Source organism: Numenius arquata, chromosome 5 (genome assembly GCF_964106895.1).
Source record: "Numenius arquata chromosome 5, bNumArq3.hap1.1, whole genome shotgun sequence".
NCBI classification, from domain to species: domain Eukaryota; kingdom Metazoa; phylum Chordata; class Aves; order Charadriiformes; family Scolopacidae; genus Numenius; species Numenius arquata.
In genome coordinates, this window is record NC_133580.1 from 68,747,840 (window position 1) to 68,762,488 (window position 14,649).

Consider the following 14,649-nt stretch of genomic DNA (forward strand, 5'->3'; position numbering starts at 1 on the left):
GTGTAAATAAAAATAAACACCAGAGCCGGTATCATTGGAGATGTCATCAAAGACAACCATTCAATTAGCTCCCAACAATCAACACGCAAATTGGTAGTTAGACGAACTGATCATCAAGATTCTTAAAATCACGGCTACTAGTTTCAAGATGCTTAACTCCAGATAGCTTAAAAACGGAGGTGGTGGAGAGGTGGCACGTTCACCTTCTGGAAGCCAGATCAATGTGAAATAACCACAGAAGCCACGCCAGCAAAAACCAGGGAACCTAAACATCATCTGTCCCCAAAGACGTAAGTCATGGCCAATGCTATTGGCCATGCTTTTAAGCAAAAAACATTTGGCAATTTACAATCTATTCCATTAAGGTGTAGCGGTTAAGCTTGATATTGTCAAGGGTACTGAGTAATCAAGAAAATGCATGTTTGAATATCTTTGCATGCATTATTAATTTAACATCTTACAAATACATGAAACACAAGTAGGTGGAGTAATAAAGCTCCACTCAGTCTCATTCAATATCCTCAGATATTTCACCAGACTAAGATCAATATACTTTAATGCTGAATATTCTGAATGAATTAGACCTGCCCCATGTGCGGCTGGGACATCGTGAACATTTCAACTCCTGGCTCTGAAAGATTCAGGTCATAAATTATACTGGGGGGGAGGCAGGAGAGAAGGGAAGTTCTATCCATGCTATATATAAAGGTGACACAATCAGTGCTGAAGACTGCAAAGAGCACCTTTAAAACAGTAACACACTTACTTCATACATGTGCACTAAGAAGGAATAAATGCACAAATTTAAGTGTCAGAAAATAGTTTGAGGAGGAAGATAACAGCCCAACATCCCAACACAGGGAAGGTGATCCCTTCTCTTAGAAGTTTTGTTTTAGTACACGCTCTTTTAAAATACTTTGAAAAGATCACTGGAATATCTCAGTATAGCTGAGGGCATCAAATTACTCTAAAAGGTTTCTTATAAAAATGAGATTTCATTCCAATTAAACTTCATCTGAGAAGATTATGCTTTAATTCATTGCTGTCATCTAACTACTAAATTCTTCGCCCCCAAATGCCCCATAACTTTCCAAAGCATTATATAGCGTTTTTCCCTCTAGATATTTAAATCAATCCAAAAATAGTGTATTTTTTATATATCAAAAAATAGTAAATCAGAGCAGTGAAAGCAAACAAAGCAAGCACTATAAATTCACTGATTGCGGACCAACATTGGTACAAAGGGACACAGGCCAATGAAGAAAATGTTTGTTATTTTGATACTCCAGCAGAAGGCAAGTTAATAAATAAGGTACACACGATGAAACAATTATAAAAGTCTCCATTTCAAAATCTTCGAAAAGAAGTTAAGTAGCCTTTGGATAGTCCCGAAACAATTCCCAACCACAAATCCACGGAAGAAATAGCACCAAGTAGCAGTTTGTGCACATAACACCAAGCAGAATTATTTACATCATTTACTATGAATCTATCATCCAGCTCTGGATACAGTAAGGACCTTAATGAACCTTAAATGAACAGCTTTACAGGCAGGCCACTATGGCCAGTGATGGTTATACACCCAATGAAAATTCAATTTTGTGTATAACAAGTGGCTGCTCAGAATATATTACAAGTCAGTCTAAGTTGTTAACATTTTTATAGTATTCGAAGGCAATGGTCCATAAAGCAAATTACGGCCCTACAAAATGTACTGCACTAAGATGGTTATGTTCCAACTTATAAAAAAAAGGAAAAAAAATAATAAATTTGGATGAGAAAAGCAAAAATAATAAAAATAGATATACTTTTTAACTCAGTTAAGAGCATAAAAATGCCTGAAATGATTTGAGCCAAACCTGATAAGAAGGATTTGTTCACTGATGCTGCACTCCTGTTACAGCCTGCAGCGAATGTTTACAACCAGGCTATAACCCATAAAAATGGGATTTGATAATGGAAATGCTGAGAGACCCTTAGCTATAATGGATCTGGCATGTACTGCTGTAAATACATATTGCATATCTTTTTTTCTTCCTAGGTATTCCATTTTATTTGGTTGTTTCCATAAATAAGTCATACATGCACGGGTATCGATTCCACATATTACAGCTGTAGGTTGATAAAGCATTTAATTAGAAGGCATACTAACTTCTTGACTACAATTTACATTTGAATTCTTTATCAATACATGAAAATAGATTATAAGGCAGTAAATAGACACACAGAGAAAAACCCAGATCTCCTTTGATCACAGCATCACATTCAAGCCATCAACTGCGTTGTTGCTCTTTGTCAATTTGATATCAAGTGGTGACATGGAGCAGATGGCTGAGAGCACACCGTGAGACCCGAGGAACGACCAGAAAAATTCATCTTTGGGAAGGATGGGGGAGGAGACAGAAAATTTTGAAAATAGTATTCGCATTTTTATATTTTTAAAGGCCATTCCCCAGCAATTTCAGTTGTTCTTACACAGCTTAGAGTTATCTCTAAGTGGTTTCACTTTATAAGCCCAAAACAGCTGGATTTCAGAAATATTTCTGCTAGTATAGTCAGTTATATTTCACAAACATCATTTATCAGCAGTGGTTACATGGCTTTTTGGTAACCATTAGAGAGACACATGTTCTACTTACCTTCTTTATCCGCACGGAAGACAAAAGTCCTATGGGATGTGACAACTTCAAATTTATTCTCCCCGTGAACTCTCACTGTTGCTATAGCAGAGAGCAGAATTATTCCCTTTGAGAACACTTCCTATAATAAAAACGCAATAGAAATAGTTAATAACTCTTCTGGAATGTTAAACGTCTCTCAGGTAATATTACTTGCCATGCTGTTTGGGAAGTTCACATACAGAGTCTGTGCTCCTAAAAGTTCACCAGGCTATTAATAAAACCTCATCAATAAGTAAAGCACTTCCCTACCTACACATCACCAACTTCGCTGTTCGGGGTCTACGCACACCCACTGCCTTCTAAAATAGAGTAAAATCGCACAGTGAGACCGAATGCGGGGATTTGAGATACCACTTCATGAACTGGCTCGTGACACTAACATTGCAAAATGTCACACTCTCCTAAATTTACAATTTCATGCCAAACTAAATTACATTGACTATCTCACAGAACCATAGTTAAATAAATAAATAAATAAATAAATATTATACTTGTAGGATAGAATCAGACAAGGGAAAAAAAATTGTGCCTTCTCCAGGCAGAAAATTCCAAAGAATTTTTCTGTTCCTTACCCACCCCTTCAGCGGTAGCCAATAAGAAAAGTAAATTCACCGATTTTATCCCTAATTTTGAACTCAAAGGGGATCATCAACTCTCTGGAAGAATCCATTGACCTGTCACCACTAACAATAATCCTCAGCTTAGATCAGGTCTGTACTTTTCTGCCATATGAGGGAGGAGGTGGACGATCCCTCAAAAACATTATTTGGCATCAGTGCAAATTTTACCAAAATTTGTTAATTTCTAACTAGGAATCAGGACAACTGAAGACAACAGCAAGATAGGAAACAGGAATTATGACGAGTACTTTCTCCCAGTGGCTCGTCTTTTAACCTAATTAATCTAAGTATTCCATATACTGGGGGGGGGGGGGGATGTGGGGAGCTCAAGCAGATGTGCAACACTTGAGAAATATTCCTGGCTTCTACAGTTAAGGCCGCTGCTCCCGTCCCCCCCGTGCTTTGATCAATTGATTCCCTGACGGAGACAATTCCGATATACTGCTAAGATTTATCATCCGGATGCAGTAATAGTCCAAGAGTCAGCTCCCCATAAAGAATTTGTACTGCAATAACTTTCCTCCCAAAGTATAAATTATTATAATAGACCACACAAGGACTCACGGCGCCGCTGTGAATGCTAAGCGTGAAGGATACACAGCATCTTTTTTTTGTTTGTTTGTTTACTGAGTTTAATATACTACTGATTTTCACCAAAGTCACACTCTTATGTGGTTTCACTTTTAGATAGTAATATACGTCAGTGGATGCAGTTCAGCAAATAAATAAATCGAAATATCAAAATACGGCCAAAGTGAGCATGTCGCTATCATTACACGCGAGAGCTACTCTGTCACTCGGAATGACCTTAACATTGCACATCTATTTTCATTATGGTTATATTTGTTAGAAGAGAGATTTTTAACATATTTGCTAGTAAGGTTGGATATTATGTTAACTACTGATCCTTCACAATGGCAAAGCAAACTTATTACTTATAATTGTATCTGGACACCTTTAGAAATAACATATTACGGTGTTTGCAGGCATCTACTGGCTGCATTTGGTACTGTAAGAGAAAAATTCAGTGCTCAAAGTCGCAGCTATTTTTATTTGCTTAAAAAAAAACAATAAACATGAGTTTGCTTCTAAGCTGAACATAGTTTTGGTTTTGTTACTTGAAAAATCCTCCTTTTTTAAAGCTTTGTTCCCCAAGGCACACAAATTTTCAAATACAGTTTAAACCATAATAATTTTTCAGTCTTTTTTTTCTGCAGCAGCTTCTCTTTCACATTCAAGAAATAATGTCTACTGTTAAAAAGCTCTTGTTGATCAAGATACAATTTCTCTGTTTGAAATACTCCAGCCTAGAAATTATTTAAGAATACAGAAAACAAAAAGAAATAATCACAGCCAAGAACCTCACAGATATTTCTTCTGTTACTGGGAGGTGTACACTAGTTTTCTCTGACAAAAAAATTCTCTGACAAAATTTTCTAGTGGGGAAAAAAAGTGGGTTTTGATATCAACTGCTCTGATGAAAACTTTTCTTTTCAAATACAGCCCAATAGAGTTGTCCTTGACAGTTGTGCTCCAGAGCTGGGCTAAAAGAGCCTGGAAAACCCCCTTTTGCAGTGCTTTGGTTTTCCTTCCACAACAGGTTAAATATGATCTATTTCAAGAACGACAAAGATTCACCTGTTTCACAGTGAATTTAGTTCTTCGTTATGCTCACATGCAACATCACAAAACAAAACACAGAAGCTCTCCATGTGAAAAGGCAAGACTTTTTCCTAAATCATTCATATATTTGTTTTTAAATAAAAACGTTCAAACATAATCAGCAGTTCTTGCCTTACTATAAAGCACATGTTAGAGCACCAGAGTTCCCCTGCCAAAAGTAGGACGAAATTTGAAACAAAAACGGTACATGTTGGGGCAGCTGAAAAGAATACTCTAATTCTCCCTTCCCCTCTTCTGTTCGCTCTCCCTTCAGTTAACCACATTCTGTTAAGATGAAACCACACGGGATGTTGCTCTGACCACATCAACTTGCTCGGGACCGTGAACGTAGAAGAAATGAGCAGCATCACAGATTCAAACAAAAACCGTTCCTAGGTCGGATGCTGTTTGTAGAAAACCTAAGTATTTTTTTATATGCAGACATAAAGCGAAGAAGAGATCTCTAACAATTGGAAGATGATGCACAACTAGATCAAGGTTAGAGAACTATTTAGAAAATTAAGGTTTAAATCACTCAGAGAAGTGTTCAGAGGGGATAAATGCACATTTTCAGGAATACTACCCCATCTCCCCTTGTTTCACTCTTCATTAGCCATGTAACAAACTTCCCCTTCCCGAGAACCTCACTCTTCTCAAGTTCCTAATTTGAATGACAAATAGAGCTAGTTAATATTAATAGTGTTTCTGGGTAAAATCAACCATTTCATTCCATTGAGTCTACCCTTCTCTGCTTGTAATAATGAGAAAAATATCCGAGTATGGATTGGTTTCCTTTAGAGAGCTACTTTTAATCGATAGGTGAAACCAAAAGTATAGCAATCCTTCTGTAACGTGATTGTCTCTGTAGGAACGTCCTTGGACAAACACACAGTAGAAAAGACTGATCTTGCCATGAAGATCTAAAATTAAACCAGCAACTTCCCCATTTAAATATATATATACAGCCAGCCATGTAGCTAGAAGGAGGGGCCCGCTGCCTTGCAATGAACTGTGTAATTATCCCTGTCTTTTCCCAGAACTGGCTCCTGAGCTGCATTCAGGTCTTCATAGGAACACGCTGGTCTGCATCTAGTAGGTAATATGAGTACTCTGGGTGTGGGAATAGTGATCCAGCAGGGACCACTGTCCCAAAAACTCATGTTCCCCAGCAACACCACTGCTCCCCCAACACAATCCCAATCTGCACTGAGAACTACCAGTAGCCAACTGTGTTTTCCTCCCATCTGCAAGCTAGCCCGTGAGTTTCATCAAATCCTCAGTTCCCAAAATTTCATAGAATCATAAAATGGTTTGGGTTGGAAGGGACCTTAAAGACCATCCAGTTCCACACCCCTCTGCCCTGGGCAGGGACACCTCCCACCAGACCACGTTGCTCCAAGCCCCCTCCAACCTGGCCTTGAACCCCTCCAGGGATGGGGCAGCCACAGCTTCTCTGGGCAACCTGGGCCAGGCTCTCACCACCCTCACAGCAAAGAATTTATTCCTAATATCTCACCCAAATCTCCCCTCTTTCAATTTAAAACCATTACCCCTCATCCCATGGCTCCACTCCCTGATCAAGAGTTCTTCCCCAAATAATACTGGGAATATATCGGGAATAAGTTGTACAAAGTTACACAGCTCAACAGCGGCAGAGCCAAGGACAAGAATTCCAGTCTTGGGAATTCCAGTATCTGAGACGCAGCCACAGCTCTCTGCCTTCAAGGGAAGACTGCCTCCCTGTGCTGTACAGATACTACAGAGCATAATGCTGCTCGGGGCACGAGCAAAGGTAATGTAAATTGAATTAATTTATTCATTTATATTTTTCTTCTCATTCCTTTGCTTCTCTCAAGGTTCTGGAAAGGAAAAGCACAGAAGAACTCTCATCTCTTCCAGTTGATGGAATCCCTCCCCAGCTTTCCTGGAGCCCCTTGAGGGACTGGAAGGGGCTCGAAGGTCTCCCTGGAGCCTTCTCTTCTCCAGGCTGAACGCCAACAACTCTCTCAGCCTGTCCTCACAGCAGAGGGGCTCCAGCTCTCCCAGCATCTTTTGGCCTCCTCTGAACCCCTTCCAACAGGTCCATGTCCTTCTGATATTGTGGACTCCAAAGCTGGACACAATGCTCCAGTTTGCTTCAGACCTCACAGTTCTCAGACATAGGAAGTTCATAGCATAGCACTCATCAAGTTAATATGTCAGACACCCAGATCTTTCCATCCCAAGAGTGAGGTTTTGTACTCATATTCCCAGAATAGTGAGAAAAAAAAGTTTCAGACCAAGCCTTTTGCAACCTCCTGATAGTCTAACTTACCACAGAGACTTTTTAGATTGAGGATGCAGTTAGTAGCTTTCTATGCATCGTGTGACACATTAAATATTCCCCTGAGCAAAAGTGATGATTTCTGGAATCTTCTACCACAGGTGGATACAAAAAGTACTACTCTAGAGTAACTGACCTCCATGTAACTTTTTCAGTGGATCCCCAGTGCAGATACAAGATTTAAAATTCTGTATTAGCATTTCTTTCCCTAATTATGCTACAGACGTTGTTAAGCAAATCCCAACACTGTATTTCTCAAGTCTTTCTTAATGACTAACCCTGCTTTTCTGCTCCTCTGAAGCCCTGGGACGAACACCATAAAGGGGTAGCATTTTTTGTCACTGCAATCCAAATGTTACTCCATTGTTCCCTTTATCTACAAAATCATGTCTTCTACTGTGAGTGAAGCGAAGTAGCAAGTGAACACAGATTGTTTCATATTCCTCATCAGTAGGCATAAAGATCAATGTAAATAATTTTTCGAGCTTGTTCTTAATTTCTATGACCCCCCAGGAAACGAGCAGCCTTTTCCTACTTCAGTTCTATCCCCCTCTTAATCTGCTAAGAAAGGTCCAAGAATGTGCATATTATAAAGCAACTATAGAACTCTTATTGATTACTATCACCCAACGTACTGCTTGGGAAGTTTTACTTGAAACTGTATTTTTTTTCCAATTTAATACACATCCTTAACTTTTAAATGCTTTCCTGCATTTCAGATAACAGATACATATAATCTCATCTCCACCAAACACACATATTATACAATCACCTATCACTTTTGATTTTAAGCAGCTTTTCATTTCTTCCACGAAGAGAAATGAATTAATCACAGAGCAAAAGAAAAAGAATTTTGTAGTGGTCTAAAGTGTATTTAAAAAAAAAGAAAAAAAAACCTTGCACAAAAAAAAAAAAAGAAAAAAGAAAAAAGCCATGTTTAAAGACAGGTCTCAAAAAAAATGAAAAAAAGGAGTTTCTATTGTGAAAAAGTAGCATCAAAAGGCCAAACAAGCCTTTTGCAAATTTCAATTTCACAGAGGAAATACACATTTTCTTGAAAGCCGTGATTCACAGATCCATTTTAATGTTCCATATCAGAAGTGAACTATTTTAATCAAAGTGACTCATGAGCCTGCACACGCTTCAGTAAGATTCAATCCTCAGGTACAGAAACAAAGAACAGCCGCTGCCATCCCAGTACTACACTGATTTTGTAGAGACCCATTCAAACATAACCAACTCCAATCAAATGTGATTATTCCTAGAGACAAACAGGAAAGAGGCATTTTTAGTTAAAGAGTAAGCAAGTGTATGGGGTTTTTGGTTTTTAAAAGGTCTTCCACGCCAAATTTAATTTCTCTCTCTAAATCTCCAGCATGTTGGGTTTCCATGCCAAGACGTTTTGTGACCACCATCAAAATAACAGCAGATCTCTTAAATGTGTTTGGCATCACCCTGTTCTGGTTTGCGGAATGCAGCAGTGTCACCCTTTCAACAAAGTAAAAAATTCTGATGATATCTAAGGCCAGGAACACAAGCCTTTCTAGAAAATAAGATGAACAATACATGAAGATCTCAAGGACACCTTAAAATATTCCATAACGTCTCATCCCAGTACTATGTAATTTAAATGAACTTAAGGTAAATATTCTCTTGTCATTATTTCTCAATTTTTCCATGGCAATGTGTGTATTAAAAAGATGCATTTTGTCCCAAACATGACCCGCGCCGACATGTCACTTACCTTTTCATTATTGTAGTAAGAAATGCTGTCTCCATCAAACTTAACCCAGCGCTTCTGAAACATCCGTTTGCTGTGAATCAAAAATACATTTAAAATTGTAAACACAAGTTAACGCTGACTTTTAAGAAGGTCTCAAACACAAACGCAAAATCATGTTTAGCTTCCTGTGTTTCAGCCTAAACATTTTGAATATTAAAATAAATCTTAGCCCTATTAAATGTTTTCAAAAGGAGAATGCTTATTTCAAATATAATAAAAATATCTGGAAACAAGAAGTGCAGTATTACTGGACTTCTTTTATAAAATCAGTGTCTTCATGTTTTTAATCAATTTGGTTTCCTTTCTCTTTATTTCCTTCCCATGTAGTCTATATCCCACCTGAAGGGACAGAGGAAAAAGGACTTTCAATAATGTAATTTTGCTTGAAACTAACAAGGATGAGAACTGACTATCTTTACTGGAGGCAAAGGAATATTCTGAACACAGAGCATTCCTCTAAGTGTTACCAGCCCTCTAAGATACTTTCCAAAAAGGAAAGCTGAGAACTTAACGTGACCATCTCATTGCCATGTTCATGAGACAGACATCTCTTTTTACAGGCTATGGTATCTTCAGTCATCAACGTCTCCAACACCCTCTTCCCCAGCCAATGAATAAATAGAGGCCACCAGATCAATCAACAAGCACAACATAAAATCTCATTTTCAATCACTGTTATCAACTGGATGTCACTAATGAGAAGCTCATTTGATTGTTTCAGCTTGCTGGTAACTCGTGCTCTATAAGGACCTCCCAAAAAAATTATTTTCACATGAACCTGAAGTAGTCTGTTATGCTCATTAAAAACGTTGACAGCCTATTAGTTATCATCTATAAAAGTTTCCATTCTAAAATATATTAAACAAGTTAATTAAGCAAGAACAAGACCCCACTCTAACATCTCTTTTCCCAACGTTATTTCCTTTCCTGCTAAATGAGCGCTCGCTTTAGGATTAGTAGACTGTGATAGTTTATCAAAACTTTAATCAAACCGCAGCTCTGGCTTAATTAACTTGTATTATATGACTACAATAAATCATCATTATTCATAACTTGGAAAGGCCAATGTAAAATCTATTTTCCATTAAAACGTCAATAAACTTCAAGATGATGCACGGAAGAAAAAGTGAACCTAAGTACACTGGGAGTAAACGGAACGGCTTTACAATTTATAGTGAGTTAAACAAAAGGAGAAGCTGTACCTAAAATGCACGATTTGTAGAAATTTAAGAAAACAGTATATATTCATTCCCCTGAAGACACCAAGTGCCAAGTGTAAATGGGTGCTCCATAAAAAGAAGAAGGGGAAGAGGTGGAGAAGAGAACAGAAAGCAGCTTTCAGTTGGCAAGGACTGAAACAAAATATGACAACGTTTTAAGGGATGAAAAAAATCATTGTTTTGGGTTTTCTTCCTTTTATTGGCTTCCTTAAGTCTTCAGCTATTTGAGAAATGGTATTGTGAGAACCAGAAAACGCAGCATTCATTAAACCATGCTTAAGAAAAACTCCTTGAAATTTAGCCAAGGAATATCACTGGCTCAAGGCTACTGATCCTGCAACTATTCTGCTCTGTCCCAACCAGTGCTAATTTTGTGGTTAACTCTTTATCTTTGGCAAACAATATATTCTCACATGGTACTTTATCTAAAGCCTTCACACTTTGTTTGCAATTCTGTTACTTCAAATAGCACAAGATGAGTCAATAGGAATCAAGAACTATACCTTTTGTCACTCTATTAGCTAACTGCCAAAAGTGGTGGTTTTATTTTTTTTTAAAAAAAGAGAAACAGCAACAAAAAAAAATCCTGTAAATGAAATAAAATTTACAGCTAACGTCAGCTCTGTCAATACACTAACAATTCTGAAAGAGATGTGCATATTATGCTGGGAAAGTCTTTTGACTCCATGTATAATTATTCTTTGTTTCGTTAGCAAAACTAAACAATGACAATTCATAAATGTGGGTTTTGAAACAACTAAAAAAATTAAAAGTTTGAGCAGATTGAAATTCCATAATAATATGGTAAAATAGGCTTATTAAACCCGATTTATTCCTTCTTGTTATTCAGCTTGAACAACAGTATGTTGTATCAGCACAAATAAAGCCAAAATCACAAGAAATTAAAACCTGCTAAATCAGAACCCTTAAAAAGGAAAAACAAAAGAAAGAGGAAATTGCTATACAATAGAGCTCCTTCCAGAGGGCTCAAACCAGATTGTATTCTCAACCAATTTAATTCATTAGCTTTGTCACTAACCTGAAAAAAATTCTATTGCGATAGTAGTCAATGAGTAGTGATGATTACTACAGCCAGAAATAGTAAAAGGAAAGGCCAAAGAGTTTGGTATCACCTTTCAGTGTCCTAAGAATGCAGAACTACTACAGCTTGAGTAGAAGTACAGTAAAATAGATGCATTATGGCATTAGCAAGGACAATGGCTTTCATTTCTAGATGCTAAGTACTAGTGAAAATGAGAAATAGACTTAAAAAGTAAAATCGTGCCACTTCCGATACAAAAAGGAATTCAGAAGACAGTCATAACAACAACTGGAGATTTGGAAACTACAATTTAAAATGAAGAACAGTCTATTCAGTTTATCAAGGAGGAGGTAAGGAGAATTTCAGCAGAGTTTGCAAGAATTTATGAAGGCAAAAATCTGATAATAGAGTGCCATTTAGTGTAAAACAATCTAAGAAGAGCTAAGTAGGTTAAAATAAAACAATTAAGAAAAACGTCAAAATTAACAGAAATTAAATATATTATTTTTAAATTTTTTCTTACCTAGAAATGTGGCAAAGAGCCTATTATCTCTCTATTGTGTTCCTCTCTTATTTGAAATCTTAAAGCAAGACTTGGGCCCTGGTTCCTCCCATCAAACTTGACGCGCATCAATAAAGTGAACTAGGAGACAATTCACCCTAGACGCATTTCTAAACTCAAAACTCAACTTCTATGCACAATCCTGAAGCCAGCAGGATCTCCAATCCCACCAATTATCAAATTATACAACCATGGCCAAATTGGTAAAGTAGTATTTCAGAATCAGCGTTTGTTTTCACTTACTTTGTGAAGTGAAAAAAAAAAAATCAGCAAAATGTACATATTGCAAATATTGCTACAAATTAATTCTCTATTTTTCTGCTGCAGTTCATGAGCGATGATCAACGTTTTTAATAAACCTCCTAAATAAACTTTATAACAGGTAACATCATTAAAAACCATGAATTCAGAAGAGTCCTGTGCTCTTGCAACAGCAACAGTTCGGTTCCTTTTCCGCCACAAATAGTAAGCAGTGACCAAACACAAACTTAACATCTCTCACACAAACATACACCTCCACAATTAGACAGTAACGACTGCAAATACCATACCCTTGAGGGGATAATTTATCCAGCCATCCCGCTTTAAGCTTCTTCACTGACGGTCCATAAAAACAAGCATACGGTGCTATGGATTCATTTCCAGTCGAAGTTGGGTCTCCATCAAATTGCTGTAAGTGCACTTGTTCACTGACCAAGCCATCTGAATCTCTGCTTTGTATCTTACTGCAAGACGCCGAGTGCGCTTTGGCTTTATTTTTCTTCTTCTTTAAAGGCAAAGAACATTGTTCCACAACAGAATACACAGATTCGCTTTCAGATTCCTCTGGTGCTAATGATTTGTTTTCCTGGGACGGGGATTCGGTTTTTGCAAATTCCTTTGTCTTCTCTTCCTGATTACTAAAGGAACTAGAAAGAGAAAGTGTATTTTACTCTTCATGTCTTGTTACAATTCACAAATACATAAAATCATTAATTAGAAGCACTATTGGTAAGACATAAATATGTTTATAACTTGTCTAGCCATTGCAATAACCACAGAGATGTTAAAAATAATCACAGAATCACCTAGGTTGGAAGGGACCTTCAAGATCATCTAGTCCAACCTTAAAAAAACAAAAAAACAAACAAACAAAAAAAAACCCCACAAAACAAACAAAAAATAAAACCACCAACACTAAACCATATCCCCAAGCACCATGTCAACTCATCTTTTGAATATCTCCAGGGATGGTGCCTCAACCACTTCCCTGGGCAGCCCATTCCAAGGCTGGACAACCCTTTCAGTGAAGAAATTTTTCCTAATATCCAACCTGAACTTCCCCTGGCGCAACTTGAAGCCATTTCCTCGTCCCATCGCCTGTGACTTGGGAGAAGAGACCGACCCCCGCCTCTCTACAATAAAGTATCTTATAACTATGACCAGTCATTAACTATGACTGAATCCCACTTTCTCCATTCACCAGGACTGGTAGCAAGGTGACACTTGCTGCCTCCTTTAGAAGTCTGAACAGAAATTTGAAATACATTCTCCTTCCTCAGAAAACAAGCCCCATTCTTTTTAATACATTGGAGAACTCGTAGTATCCTCTTGTCTCCTCCCTCTCCCACCTCAACAAAGGCCAGGGACAGACAGAGACTTAAGGAGGACATTAGCTCCCATTCTGTCAAACCACTGGCCACCGCCTTGTGATAGAGAATGGTTTAGTTTTGTGTTTGTTTTATTTTTCTAATGAGGAGATAGAGAGTGAGAGTACTCAGGCATGGTTAGCTACGAGACACTCAAAACTTGTGTCTTCCTTGTTCTGACTGGGGAAAAGACGGACATTCTCCAAATCCACAAAAGACTCTGAAACCTGGCTTAGAAAATCTCAGGACAGCCACAGAGCCACACTTCAGCTTCTGCAGCATGGGGTGAAGGCTCAAATAGGGGAAAAAAAAATTAAAAATACAGTCATGATAGTGCCTTCAGAGGTAAAGATCTACTTGCGATATCAGTAAATAACTCTTCCCTCTCTATGTTTTGAGTTTCTTGGTAATTCTTATTTAATACCATTGATTCTTGTTAGAAAAATGCTCTTCATTCATTCCCAGATGCAATTTATTTTCACAAGCCAGGAATTCCTCTCCATGAAGTTCCTAGAAAAGAAATATATTGTAACCAACATTTGTACTGAAGTAGTAAGTGATGGTTAAATAACTGTAGACATAAATCACCCACAAACAACAGCCAAACCAGCAAAGCTATTCTTTGCCACATTTTCAAATAGGCATTTGAAAGATCATGTTTTTAAAGTATTTCAGGAAACGTTATTTGTCAATATTTCCTTTTAAAATAATAATACTCAGACAGAGCATTTGAGCATAGTCCAAAAATACCTGATACAAACAAATTAAAGAAATTCAGTGTGTAGAAATATCGGTGCTCTGATTTTTCTTGAAGCACGACTGAATATTATTTTTACCCTAAAATTTTCGAAGCTCTAGAGCCACATGTCACGTGCGTGTTAAGGATACTATTTATGATTTGCCACTGCCATCCTATCTTTCAAATCAATACTTCTCTGAATTAAATGTATAGCCTTCCTGATACACTAAAGACAAAACAATGGTAAATTCAAATTCCTACAGTAAGACTGAACTCAGCCAGATCAAATCTCTCTCACAATTTCTTGCCAAGGAAAAAGGCACATTTATTAATGTTTGTTTAGAAATCTTTATCACAAACTGCTTGCAGGGTACAAAATGTCAGAGTTA

The 14,649-nt window shown here is 37.5% G+C and overlaps 1 protein-coding gene across 1 annotated transcript in view; it reads right to left on the bottom strand.

The window, feature by feature from the left end:
* The window catches only part of ARAP2 (ArfGAP with RhoGAP domain, ankyrin repeat and PH domain 2), a 120,188-nt gene that overhangs the window by 92,144 nt on the left and 13,395 nt on the right, over positions 1–14,649 (bottom strand). The window contains exons 4-7 of the mRNA XM_074147318.1: positions 13,946–14,031; positions 12,445–12,801; positions 9,031–9,100; positions 2,640–2,760 (exon numbers count right to left, since the gene is read on the bottom strand). Of these exons, the coding sequence (XP_074003419.1) occupies positions 2,640–2,760; positions 9,031–9,100; positions 12,445–12,801; positions 13,946–14,031 (634 nt within the window). The remainder of the gene's footprint in view (positions 1–2,639; positions 2,761–9,030; positions 9,101–12,444; positions 12,802–13,945; positions 14,032–14,649) is intronic.